This window comes from Columba livia, chromosome 4 (genome assembly GCF_036013475.1).
Source record: "Columba livia isolate bColLiv1 breed racing homer chromosome 4, bColLiv1.pat.W.v2, whole genome shotgun sequence".
In the NCBI taxonomy this organism is placed as follows: domain Eukaryota; kingdom Metazoa; phylum Chordata; class Aves; order Columbiformes; family Columbidae; genus Columba; species Columba livia.
Window position 1 is genome coordinate 16,231,594 of NC_088605.1, and position 13,477 is coordinate 16,245,070.

A 13,477-nucleotide genomic window follows, 5' to 3' on the forward strand; every position below is an offset into this window, starting at 1 on the left:
TTGGAGTTTTGCTTCTGCTTTCACTTGGTTTTACAAGTTTTGTCTTCTAAAAAGGTAAGGCAGGTAAAAAGCGGTGTATATGGCAATCCAAACCTTACACTATTTATTTTAAAACTGTTTTACTGCTGAATTTGGGATCTCTGATTCCTTAGCCTGCTTGCTCCTGGGGCAGCCTGCACCGTGGGTCACTACAAGCTGCCTCCTACACTGCCTATCCCAAAGGCCATCCTTGACCATCACTGACATCACATCATCTTATTTGGAGCACTAAATCTGCTGTCTGGTGTAACCAATGACATTTGCCTTGCTTTTGTTTCCATAATGCTGAGACAAGTGAGTTGTTCTCTGCTCGAGGAAACAACTGGGGTGGTTTGAATTCTGCCTCCTCTGAGTAGAGTGATTGTACTAACGTGTTTTTAAGCAGCTTTTCATCCTGTTAAGTAAAAGTTCTCCACTCCTCCTTTAGGGTATCATAGTAATGTTCCTTACATAATGCTGTTCATATTTGTCCATCATTTAAAGTGCTTGTACAACTGTCCCTAAGACTGCAGTGAATTGTTGGGACACAGACTTCTTAGAAAAACAAGATGCTGAACCTGAGTCCTTGCCAAAACTTCAGATGAAAGTTCACCCACTGGATCATTTCTACAGTCCCACATATGGTGAGACTTAGCAGATAACAGAGACTGTGTACCGTATGTGTTACCTGAAGAAAACTGTCTTCTGTTTACATTTATTTCCCATTCTTGAAAGCTGCTGTCATGTCAGGTGTCTTCTAGCTGTGATAGTTCCTCTTTCAGCAATTAAAAATGCATACTCCTTTTTATCCACTGTGAGTGTTTACTTCTTCCCATGATCTCCTCCTTACAACGGTATTCAGAAATGGAAAACAAGTTAGCCATCTCTTTTTGTGCGATTCTCGCTACTAAAACTTTGCAGTAACAGACCTTCAGATGTTATAGGGACTGTTTATATAAAGACAATTTTAAGTATGTCTAATAACAACTCCATTTGGTATCAGCAATTCTGTTTATTCTGGTTGTATTAAAGCTACTGATACACAAGTCAAGGTTAGAAATTACTTTGTCAACAATTCAGTGCAGCAGAAAAGACTAAGAACATTTACTGACAGATTTTTTAATCCTGGTATGGCAAAAAGCCTGTCTTTTGAAATGGTAGCTGCTGAGAGATTATACTTTTTTTTTTTTTTACTCTGCTCTTTTTCCCACTATTTTTCCCTAGAATTACATGCTAAGAAGTTTGCTGAGGCTTATGCTAATTTGTAAAGGTCACCTGTAAAGAATAATGCATCATTGTCCCCTTGATACAGCTTCTGAGTAGTTTAACGCATTGGAAGAGACAGAACTTGGAAAATAACTGGCTACTAACTGTCACTTTAAGGATTAATCCCTACATGAATGATGTCAGGCATTTTTTTTTCAGAGTGAAATTAATCTAAAAAAAAAAATTGCTTGCTGGAATGTTGGCATGTAGTCTGAATTAGACATTTAACATTTCCCTTTAGTCAACAGAATGAGACAGGCTCTTCCACAAACAATTTATATTCAGGAATTGCTGCTCGGAATCGTACATGTACCAAGAAGAGTCTGTGCCTCTCCTCTAGTTACAGAGGAAGTACACAGGAATTCAGTCAGATAATTCAGCAAACTTAGGTACTTAAAAGTTAGGAGAAAGGACTATATAGTATTTGAATTGGAAATAACCATCCTTCATCCTGCAAAAATATACTATGGATTATTTTTTTCAAGTCACTGCAGTAACTGAAACATGTTGCTGTCTGAAGTCACTTCGACCTCCCCATACTTTATCCATGACTTTCCCTTTTACTGTAAAAGAAATTGTTTACAAAAAGAAGTCTTCCGGAACTGTTTTAGTGGCTTAAGGAGGAAAACCTGACTCTTTCTCTTTAAAAAGCAAAGCTGAGGCTTCGTTGCTAGGAGGAGTGTTGTGCTTGGCTCTTGTCTGTACTCCCAAAGCTGCTGTATAAGAAAACCCAGGTAGGAAACAAACATTTTCCTTTAGATCTGTTACAATATCATTGCATTCTGTGTGTTTTTTATGAATGAGGCAGATTTAAGAATCCAAAATCCTCAAAATTAATTTCTTGGTACTTTCAATGTAATTATTTTTTTGAAGAGGAGAGAAACTTCACTATGTTTCTGTTGTCAGTTTTAAGTACTCTGGAAACAGACTCTGAGCTAATGGAGAGCTTTATAGTTCTTGCATCCAGTTGTTTATTACATTTTAAAGTGCCTGCTACAGTACTTAACTTCCAAAAATGCTCGAAAATTGTTAAAGAAAGTGACTATAAGGCCCTTCTGCTATGTTACCAGCATTCTCCATTTACATGTGCCTTTAGGAAAGACTGTTTAAATTTGATACATAAAGCTTGATATGAAAAAGAGGCTTATGTGCCAAGCAATAAAAATGTTGCTGTTTCTTGCAGTGCTATACTTTTTGTGCCATGAAGAGAGTATTTGACAAACCTTGCCTGCAGCAAGAAAATGTTAACATTTTGGGGTACATTGCCCTTGGCTCCGGTGTGTTTGTGAGGGAATTGGTGCTGCAGTGAATGCACAGGTTGTTGGGAGACTCACATTTGTCTAAGAAAACCCATTGTTTAGCACACGTTCAGCTCCTTATGCTAGTTGAGACTTATTTGGAAACCTGAAAATCCTTGGGGCTAGTAGCTGGCAAGGGCTGAGCCTCAGGCAGGAGATAATCACATTGCTCCTCCTCTGCTGCTTCTGGTCTTTTATCAGGCATCTCCTAAGAGATAAATAGACATATGAAGATCACTCTCCCTACTCTAGCCTGGGCTAGAAGCACTTTTAGAGGCATGTATGCACAATCCTGTATGTACCCAATACAAAGAGTGGTGAGGAAACAACGGCTGATCTGTGCAGGCCTCAGCCAGCACTCTGGCTAGAGATTCAGCCAGGTATGGAAAAAAAAAACCTCACAATTTACACCCGTGAGTTGTTTTAGGGGGATTTTGTAATCCATAATAAATGATGCTGTTGTGAGTTTCTTCATCTGTGAGGTCAGTACGTCAGCGCGTCAGCACTTGTGTTTGTGCGGGGAACAAGAACAGCTGAATTTGCTTTCTTTTTGATTAAAGGTAAAGCAGGATGGGAACCTGCAGTAAGAGTAGCAATGAACTGGGTTGTACAGATATAATTTAAAAAATTTCCTGAATGCTTGCAATCCAATACAACAGCTTTCTAGTGTAAACAAAACTAAAGTGATTTGGTGGGTTCCAGGTTTGCTAAAGTTGAAAAGCCAACCAAACCAAATGCTGAAAGTGGGAAAAAAAGGGACTGAACATGTCTCTGATCTGAATCTTGCAGCTGACTTTATGGAATGTAGGTGGGTTATTAAAAAAAAAAAAAAGTAAAAAGAGTGTTCATGCAGCGTATACCGGCCCCCACTATTCACTATTATATGGAATACTTAAATAAATGGACACATATATTTGAGTCGTTCCATTCTGAAAAAAAACATGTCTTAAGTACTAAGGCTGTATGTCAAATGGTATGTCATTTGAGCATTCAGGGAGTCAAGGTTATGTGGAATGTATCTCATGATCATTATGCATTTATTAAAGTGTATTTCTCATGAGTAATTCTGGTGTTGCTTGTGACACCCAGGGGTCAGCCACCGACCAGATGAGCCACAGTGAAGAGTCCCAGATGATAATCATGGAGGTTAGTGTCCAGCTGAGACAAAAATGGCACATTATCATTTTTCACTGAGAGTAAAAAGAATCTTTTATATATGTAACCGAGGAAAGTGAATTAAGTAAGCCAAGAATGTCTTGCAAGCTCTTGTTAACCCTGGATGAGGCAGTACCATTCTGCTTATTGCAGTTTGCATAATTATATCTGTGCAAATACATTGCAACTGCAGATACCATATACCGTGAAGTACGTATTAATGTGTATTTTTTTATTCTCATATTGATCAAACGCTTAGTTGATTATCTTCAGATTATTGGTTAATTTAGTCTAGAGTAGGATATAAAACGAAGTTATGTTTCCTCACCTATAGAAATGCTTTTGAAGTGATTGTGTTTGAACTGTGCCTTGTAATTTCACAATAAATTGCCAGAAGAAAAACAAACAAACAAAACCCACACACCTAAAAAAAAAAAAAATCAAAATAAAAATCCTCTTTGTGGTAAGAGATAAACTGTAAAGGCAAGGCAAGATGCTTTGGAACTGCCAGTAAACTTTCTTGCTAACAAACAGCAGTGTGTGCTAACTTCAGTCGGTGCCAGGTCTGTAGCCTACCAAGGGCACCAGTGGCACACACGTCTATAGGGAATATTGCTTAAATCGGGTATTTAGATAGACCAGAGATTACTGCCGCGGGTGCGAGGACCAGGCCAGCCTCTACCCCACAACACAGCTCTCTCTCTTCTCTCTCTGCGAAAGGAGGAGCTCCTGGATGAGGACGCTGCCCAGGTGGAAAGGCTGAGGAGAACCGTGACCACCCGCAGGCAAAGAAGGAAGAAACCGGTGAGCGGCCACCGCCCATCCCGCGCCCCGGCCCGGCGCCGCAGCCGCCATCGCGCATGCGCATCAGGCGCCGGGACTGCGTTGTGCATGCGCGCTCACTCTCGCCACCTCAGGGACGGGGCCCCGGGGTCGGTGGCTGCAGGTGGCCGTCGCGCCTCTGCCCTGTCTCGGTTCCCCTCGCTCATGCGCTGTCTCCTTCTCCCCTTCTGTCCCGCTGCAGTTGCCAGAGGCTGCCGGTCCCCCCGAGCCGCGGGCGGAGCACAGCAGCCACGGCAGCATGGCGGCGGGCCCGTCCGGCGCTGCCCCTCCGGCCCTGCGCGGTGAGTGACACCTGGTGGCGCGGGGCTGCGGCGTCCCGTGGGCTCCGCGGCTGCCGTGTCCCAGAGCCGCAGGGGCTGTTACTGGGCTGGGTGTTTCCACTTGGAGATCGGCTTCAGCTCACGGGCGGGCTGCGGGGTGCGCCTGTGAGGGGAGGAGCGCGCTGGTTGCTCCTGCTCTGGAAGAGCTGCCTGGAGCGCGCGTTTCGCCGGCGGTGTCTGTGTGTCTGTCCTGAGCCAAGCCAGCTCCGAGCATTACACATGCGGAGCTATGCACTTGATAGACATGCTCCCGTGGTATTTAAATCTGAATGAATAAATATGAGATGCCTTCACTAACATTTCTCAAAGGTGTTAGTGTAGACATGCAGCATTTACATCTTTGAATGTGAACCTCATACTTTGTACTTTAAGAGTTATTCACGCCTGTGATGGCATATCGGCTTATTGATGGGCTGTTTTAACTGTCACGTGAAAAACAACGTAGGAGAGTACAAGAGAGTGATACAGGGAGAAGCTGTTAGAACGGAATGTCTAGTTGCAGGCTTGGAAGTAATTGGTACTCAAAAACTAATCTCCAGTTTCCTCAGTGGAGTCTCTGCAATATTCCTGTTAAATACTTAGCATGACATTAATGTTGTGAATCTTGCTGCATGGTTTTATGGCCTTGCCTAAATAGGATGCATAAAAGAACTAATTAAGAACAGTCTTTAAAAGTCATTAAAACCAAAATCCAGTGAAGTACAAATATGTTTAGTTTTTCATCAATATCGAGGTTTATAAAAATAAAATGTATGTATTGTCCTTAAACTCACTTTAGCAAAGTATGGTATTTGTTACAGACATCTACAATTTAGGATGTTTTCAGTTTTTTCAAGGTCTGTGTACTTTTCTTTTTAGTGTTTTTTTTTGAGTCTCATTGTGCCAGCTTGTGCTAGGAAGTGATACAGTGTTGACAGATGGAGTCCAAACAGTTTTCTGCATTGATTGCATGGGGAAATCAAGAGACACCCTCTAGTGATGGTTGTTTTCTTTTACAGAAGCTCATTTTCCAAGAACAAACACAATAGCACAGCAGTAGTCTGAGAAGAAAACTAGCCATTACTTCCCTTATGTGATAAATGTTTTGTTTTCTTAAGTTTTTTCCTCTGTTACTTGTTGCTGCTTCTGAAATCCCTGTAATTCTGCTTATTTTGTTTGATTGAAAGTACTGCATGTGGTATTCTGAATAGACTGTGTAATTTGTTTACTTAATTGCAGTTTAATTTATCCATCTGATTTTTTTAATTATATCTTAAATTTTGAGAGGGACTGCACCTTGATCTGGAGTCTGCATTCATCTATCCAAAACTTATTTCATTTTTTTCCTCTGGAATTTGGTCTTTACAGATTTATAGATAATTTAAATTTCCATTTTTTATATGTTAAGCTTTTGAATATGCCAACACTGATATTTGCTATTGTGTTGCCCAATCATAAGGTAAAAGCAGATTTCTTTTCAGTTCTGCACTGCCTTTACTAAGCTGATGATCTGTGCATGAATGCATAAATTTCTACTTAATTTCTACTTAATTTCTACTTTGTCTTGCCACGTGATAACTAACTACATATAAAAAAATAGTGTAATAACACCCCTGCATTTTCCAAGTAGCATTGAAAAATTCTACATAGGCTGTTACCCTTACTGTTGTGTTTTGGTTTGCTTTAGTGCCTGCGATAATGCATTGCGTTTATTCCTAGGCCTATTTGTGTTTTCGTAGTTGTCACCTTATTTGTTACATTTGTGGTGTTAAGAGCATACACACACACACTTTTTTATGAAAAGGGAACTGTATTTTAACACAAGTGGGAAGTAGGTAATGCTTGTGGAATTTATCAATTTGTGGCATCCCTCAAATGCTTGGGTTTTATTTTATGCTAACATGGTTTGATCATTTTCTCATTCTGGTCCCACTATGGCAAACTTAGCTTGAAACTTCTTCACTTAATATTCATGACAGTCTCTGTTTGTCCCTATTAGTCTTTCAAGCATTCAGACAGTCTCTACAATTTTTAATGCAGACTGTTTTCAGAAATTTATTTTTCTATTGTAATCTAAGTATGTGTGTGCTTAGATGCCTATATACCTTTATTTAATGGAAAGATTTGGCTATATGTCAGTCCACTGCTCAGACTAATAAATATGAGTTGGAAAAGAAGAATTACTTTAAATAAAAAGCCCATGTCTGATAGTTATTCCCTTGTGAAACTAGGACAACTATAGTGTTACAAAATGTTTTTCTTCATTGTTGGCTTTTTTTTGAATTTGTTAGTTATTTGGCTGCAGTTTCTGGAGTGTCTTACTATGCATTTATGCAATGATTGTATCCATGAAGAATACAGAAGTGTTTCTAAGACCTATGCTGGAAGTTACCGTTCCCTATTTTCTTTCAGGTAACTGATGCTTGGTCACAGCATAAATGTCTGTCTGTCTGCTTTCCCTCATTTCGGGTTTCTGCCTATTGTTCAGATTCAGGATTGGTGTCAAGGTACTTGTAGCAATTCTGGGTCTGTGTCAGTGTAGAGAGCTTTGAAGTCAAACAGTGGGTTTGGACTCCTCCAAGTATGGGTGAAATCAAGGGAGAAACTCATCAGATGACATTTTCAGGTGCTAAGTTTGGCTTAATTTCAGTTTAACTCTACAGCACACTTATTAGATCTGCCCAAAGAACAAATACAGAGCCATTGTAGGATAATGACACTTCCAATGCAAAATGTGGTGTGAATTTTTTTGATACAGGCCTGCAATGGTGATCCCACAAAGTAATACTCTTGTGGATATCAGTCTTATTCTTTCAGTAAAAAAATATATATTATGAAGTTGAGCACAAATTAGTTGGCTGTAGAGCCCATTCACAAAAGCAGGACAAAAGTCTGTGTACAGAGTGATGAAGTAACTCTTTTTATGTTGTCCTTTTTACAGGGAACTGCAGGATCCCACAATAATTGCTGCATTGAATTAATTTTAGTGCAACTGTTAAAGCCTTAAAATATTTTTCATTATGTATAGAAAGGATAATTCACCTGTTGTTGCAAGGAACTGATTAATTCAATAACAATTTTGCATACAGAGCATTGGCTCTTGATGCTTTAAGAGGTGCTTAAAGTAGTGGCACATTGTTTCTGCACTAATTTTGCATGTTTATGCAGTCCACTTTAACCTGGTTTGTCTGGAAATGTTTACAAGGCATTGTCAAGTATTTTGAAAGATCAAAACCAAATTCTAATCTGTTGCTTTCTAGTTTTCATTTATCAGAATGGAACTGAAATGAAATATTTGCTCCAATGAATATGTTTGTTACATGCTAACTGAACAGAATACAAGGGTAGAAAAATGCCACAGAAGGGAAATCAAAAGGTAGCTTCTGCCACCAGTAAAGCTCTTGGAATAATATTGAACCAGACATAATGTGATATATGTTGTGTGACATTACCACTGCTAAGACCTTACCCTTTGCTGTTTTATCTCCTTTTCATGAGTTTAATGCCTTCTATAAAGCTGAAACCACCCTTTACTTAGACCTTGGCAAACAGTGTTTTTTCGTAAGGGCAAAGAGCAAATCAGTGTTTGGCTCAAAGAACTCACAAGTAATATAATTCTGTAAGTGGTGATGACTAGAAAAATTATTTACCTAGAATGTTGTGTGTTCGCAGATCAAAAATTAAAGAAACAAAAAAGGCCATGCCCCACAAAGCACATGTGCAAAAGATCTCAAATTTTCTCTTGCTGATCATCTTACAGTTGTTCAAGTAAAACTGCTGGTGTGTTCTCTGTGGAATGATGATGCTCCTTTACGAAGTAAAAGCTAGTTACAAAAGTTCAGGAGAAAAAAAATCTGAGGATTCAACATATAAGAAGGGATGTAAAGCATTTATCTTTGAAAATTTAATATTGTATGTATCAGTCAAAGTTTCAGTAAGCTCCTGAGAATTTCCAGGTGAACTCAAGCACTCAGTGCCACTGTGGAGGTCTGTGCTCCATTACCTCCTTGGGCATCAAGGTGAGGCTGACCAGCCCATAGTTTCCCAGATTCTCTTCCTTGAAGAGTGATGTTTGCTCACTTCTAGTCATCAGGAACCTTCCTTGATCATCACCACAATCTTTTAAAGACAATTTGAGAGTGGCTTTGAGGTGACATTGACCAGCTCCCTTGGCACTCATGGGAGCATCCCATTAGGATCCATGGATTTGTGTATGCCTGGTTTGTTTAAATATGGTCTTACTTGATCCTCGTCTGCTGAAGGTAAGTTTTTGCTGCCCCAGGCTTTTCCGCTGGCCTCTGATGTCATAGCGAGACCTTTCTCTGTGATTTTTTTCAACACTATTGGGAACCTGGAGAGGTCCCAGATGTCTGGAAGCTGGCAAGCATTGTCCTAATCTACAAGAAGGGCAACAGGGATGACCTTGGCAACTACAGGTCTCTCAGCCTCACTTTTGTATCTGGCAAAATCATGGATAAGATGGTTCTGGGAGTTACCAAAAAACATGTGAACAACAACACAGTCATTGTTCCCAGCCAGCACGGGTTTATGAGGGGAAAGTCTTGCTTGACCAATTTAATTTCATTCTGTGACAAGGTTACCCACCTAGTTGAGCAAGGGAAGCCTGTTGATGTGATCATTTTCGATTTTAGTAAAGCCTTTGATACTGTCTCTCACAATATCCTGCTGGACAAGATGTCCATCACACAGCTGGGTAAACACACAGTCCAGTGGGTGAGCAGTTGGCTGATGGGCCGGGCTCAAAGTGTTGTAGTAAATGGGGTTACGTCGGGCTGGTGACCAGTCACTAACAGGGTACCAGAGGGATTCATCTGAGGGCCAGCACTCTTCAGTGTCTTTATAAATTACTTAGACTCAGGACTTGAGGGATTGCTTAGTAAGTTTGCTGATGACACAAAATTGGGGTGAGCTGTCAACAGTCTTGAGGGCAGAGAGGCCCTGCAGAGTGATCTGGACAAGTTGGAGAAACGGGTAGTTGCCAGACGCATGGAGTTCAACAAGGGCAAGTGCTGGATTTTTCACCTGGGACACAGCACCCCTGGCTGTATGTAAAAACTGAGGGATGAGATGCTGGAAAGCAGCTTCATGGAAAGGGATCTGGGGGTTCTGGTCGATGGCAAGTTGAACATGAGCCAGCAGTGTCCCTGGCAGCCAAGAGGGCCAACTGTGTCCTGAGTGCATCAAGCACAGCATTGCCAGCCGGGCAAGGAAGGTGACTGTCCTACTCTGCTCCACACTGGTGCGGCTTCACCTGGAGCACTGTGTGCAAGTCTGGACGCCAGAGGATAAAAAAGGTATTAAGCTGCTGGAGAGTGTCCAGAAGAGGGCTGCAAAGTTGGTGAAGGGTTTGGAGGAGAAGCCGTATGAGGAGCAGCTAAAGTCACTTGGTTTGTTCAGCCTGGAGGAGACTGAGAGGAAACCTCATCTCAGTCTACAGCTTCCTCACAAGGAGAAGAGGAGGGACAGGTGCTGAACTCTTCTCTTTAGTGCCCAATGACAGAATCCGAGGAAATGGCAGGAAGATGTGCCAGGGAAGGTTTAGGGTAGACATTAGGAAAAGGTTCTTCACCCAGAGGGTGGTGGAGCACTGGAACAGCTTATAAAATGCCAAGTAATTCATTACATATTTTTAATACATAAAAAGTGTTTATATGCTTTACATACTGTGGATGACCTTAAGTAATGAAAGGTAGTTCCATGCAGCTTAAAGGCATTTAAGTGGTAGACTATAAGGTCTGAATTAAAATAAACGTGTCATTCTTTCACATTTTTTCATGCATGTTCTTGCTGTTGGAACATGAGACTCTGTATTTTATATATGTTTTTACTTTACATAATTTTAAGTTTCTTTCAGAAAATACTGAATTTAAACATGTTTTCTCTGTTTCAGAACTGCCACCTCTTCCACCTGCATCAAGGACAGCCTCTGCAGAATTTTCTGTTAGGGAAAGAATGAGAGAGAAACTAAAAGCAGCAAGGGTAAGATTCCTTCAGAAGTCCTGTTCAGTTGACTTTAGTCATTTTGCTTGCTTAGTGCTATGCAAGTCTGAATTGAGATATCTGCTTTTTTGATTTCTAATGCCAAAATAATACTTGGTTCGTCAGTACCGTTATTTTTCAGTGCATTTCTATTGCTGTATATTTTTCTAAAGTTTGTTTAATTTGTTTGTAATAATATAAAAGTTAACGTTGTTTTATAATTCAAATTACACAATCATTACAAGATCCTTCTGTGTTTTTGTCAAAAATTTCTTACACTGTTTTGAAGTCAGTGGATTTCCTTGTAAGTTTACTGTGCAGTTTAATAAGAGTATTAACATCTAGGTCTGTAAAATCACTTAAGCTGATTATATAGTTAAAAGATTCTATCCCTTACACAAACATTGGTGAGTTCCTGGGAGTTCTTGTAGCTTTGGTCTTACTCTAGTTCTGTTATAGCTAAGCAGGTTTTTTTGTTTGCTTAGTCAAAAGCAGAAATTACGTTATTACAAGAAGACCCCAGTCCACGACCAAGGCATTTAAAAAGCATCAGAGAAAGGAAAACAGAAGTCAAAGTGGATAAAGTGGTAAGAAGGCCCATTGGGTCTTGCTATTCTGATAATCGGGAAGTGAATGTGCAACATGAAATAAATCAAAGACTACATATAGTCTTGAAGATCAATTTCATTTATTTTAATTGGGTCAAATTATACTATTGTTTGAATTAGGAATCACAAAGGAACCTTTCTGATTATTGCTTTTAATGTAATATATTTAACAACAATTACTTGCTTTCATTATAATATAGGCATGTGAAACTTCTGTCATTTACAGGTTCATGATCTGTTGCTTAAGATCCCCTGACATATTTAGAGGTTACTGTAACAGAGAGGACCACTGTATCGTAGCTTTATATAAACTTGCACAGTATAATTGCTAAGGGCTAGGTATTAACTTTGTCATTGTACTGTATTGTATTTCCTTGTTACTATTTTATATTGTTTTTTTATTATAAACTTGTTCTTTGTTAGCAAATGAATTTTGTATTAAAATAAAAGGCTGTGTCTATACAGATTTTGCACCCAGATATTCTTCGGAATTCACAAAGAGATAACTTGCCTGTAGAAAATGTGTTTCAAAAAATGTGTATGCCAAGGGAATAGCTGCATGTAGCAATAGCATTTTTATCTGGGATTCCAAACAATATGAATCAGCCTGGCTAAATTGCTCATCTAGGGGAGAATTGCCTATTCATGTAGGTTGTGGGGAGGTTTTTGGCAGTGTTTTCTTATAAAAAGTAATTGCCATAACTTTCAGTGGAAGCAGTATTGTTTTAATATGTTTGTGTTGCAAAAATGTGGAAGTGATGCCCGTATTAAAGTTGGTTATTAGTTTTATTTAAAGTGTATCTGAAACCTTCCACATGTTGGTCTTGGTTCTTGTTCTTACTTACACATGTATGAAGTATTGTTTTATTGTTAAACAAGTAGCCATAAGATTGTCAGGATTTGAGGTTTTCTTTTTGCTGTTATTATTTTGAAGTTTAGGTTGAGTAGAAGTAAACTTGATAAATGTCTTCCTTTGATCTAAGAGTTCAGGCCACGAGGAGGAAAAACAGATAGAATGTTGTGTTTATGTTGACTGGGCCTGATGAAGATCACTTTGAAGCACTTAAATTAACTTGCTGAAGCAGCCTCAGAACTGGTAATATTTAGGGTGATCTGTGTGGAGGGACAGATAAGGCTTCAGAAAACTGGAATTGGATAACTGTGCTAGCTCCTTTCTTGAAAAGGTAGAGGAGTATAATCCGTGGAGTTTTAGAATAGGCTAGCAATAATTGAGAGAGAACAAAACAAATAATCATGTCTGTATTTAAGCACCCAAGCAAAGGACACCATCTTTTTCAAATAATACCAAATAGGTTTCTCCTGATTGCATCAGGGACTGTATGAGGAGGTGGCATTAGCTCTGTGATTCCCTTCCCTGCTCAGCAGCCCCCTTGCCACTGCCCAACCTGTGCTGTCTGTCAGCCTCCCGTTTGTAAATGGGAAGATTTCACATTGCTACCCCATCTCTCCCCCTTGCGGAGGTTAGCATGTGGTGGCTTGTGTTTGGGAATGTGGAAACAATGATCTTAGCAGTGAAGAAATTAAGCTGGTGTTTATGCAGTGAACCATTTCTTGATACTCTGGAGTCTATTTCTTGACTCAAAGGAGAAAGGAGTTCAGTAATAATAGATGTACCCTTTTAAAATAAATATAAAATCAGTATAAGTGTTACCCCAGTGACTGTTTCTTCTTTGTTGTGTGGTTTTTTGTGGGGTTTTTTGTTTGTTTTTTTTCTGTGCAAATATAATATCTAATCTCTATATTCAGCTATTTGTCTTTTTTTAATGGACCAGTAAACGTATGCAGTAACTTATTTATATATTTTTTGCAGTCTGATAATGATAAACCTAGGAAGATGCAAGAGGATGAATCCCACTTATCATCAACAATTAAGTTTCGTGATTCTGTAAAAAAGCTTAAGCAAAAGTCAACAGTAAGTACGAATTCCTTCATTTCAATAATTGATACTAATTTCATTTCAACTTTATAT

The 13,477-nt window shown here is 39.5% G+C and overlaps 1 protein-coding gene across 6 annotated transcripts in view; it reads left to right on the forward strand.

Annotated features, from left to right (window-relative positions):
• The first annotated feature begins 1,923 nt into the window (after positions 1-1,923).
• The window catches only part of CC2D2A (coiled-coil and C2 domain containing 2A), a 60,436-nt gene continuing 48,882 nt past the window's right edge, over positions 1,924-13,477 (forward strand). For 2 of the 6 annotated variants that reach the window (XM_065060568.1, XM_065060569.1), the window contains exons 1-5: positions 4,583-4,861; positions 7,171-7,291; positions 10,791-10,879; positions 11,365-11,466; positions 13,319-13,420. In XM_065060568.1, coding sequence (XP_064916640.1) covers positions 4,598-4,861; positions 7,171-7,291; positions 10,791-10,879; positions 11,365-11,466; positions 13,319-13,420 — 678 coding nt within the window. In that variant the 5' untranslated portion in view covers positions 4,583-4,597. Of the gene's footprint in view, positions 2,019-3,671; positions 3,729-4,457; positions 4,542-4,582; positions 4,862-7,170; positions 7,292-10,790; positions 10,880-11,364; positions 11,467-13,318; positions 13,421-13,477 lie in introns of those variants that run through there. The other 4 variants (XM_065060571.1, XM_065060572.1, XM_065060570.1 and 1 more) reach the window with 4 other exon arrangements.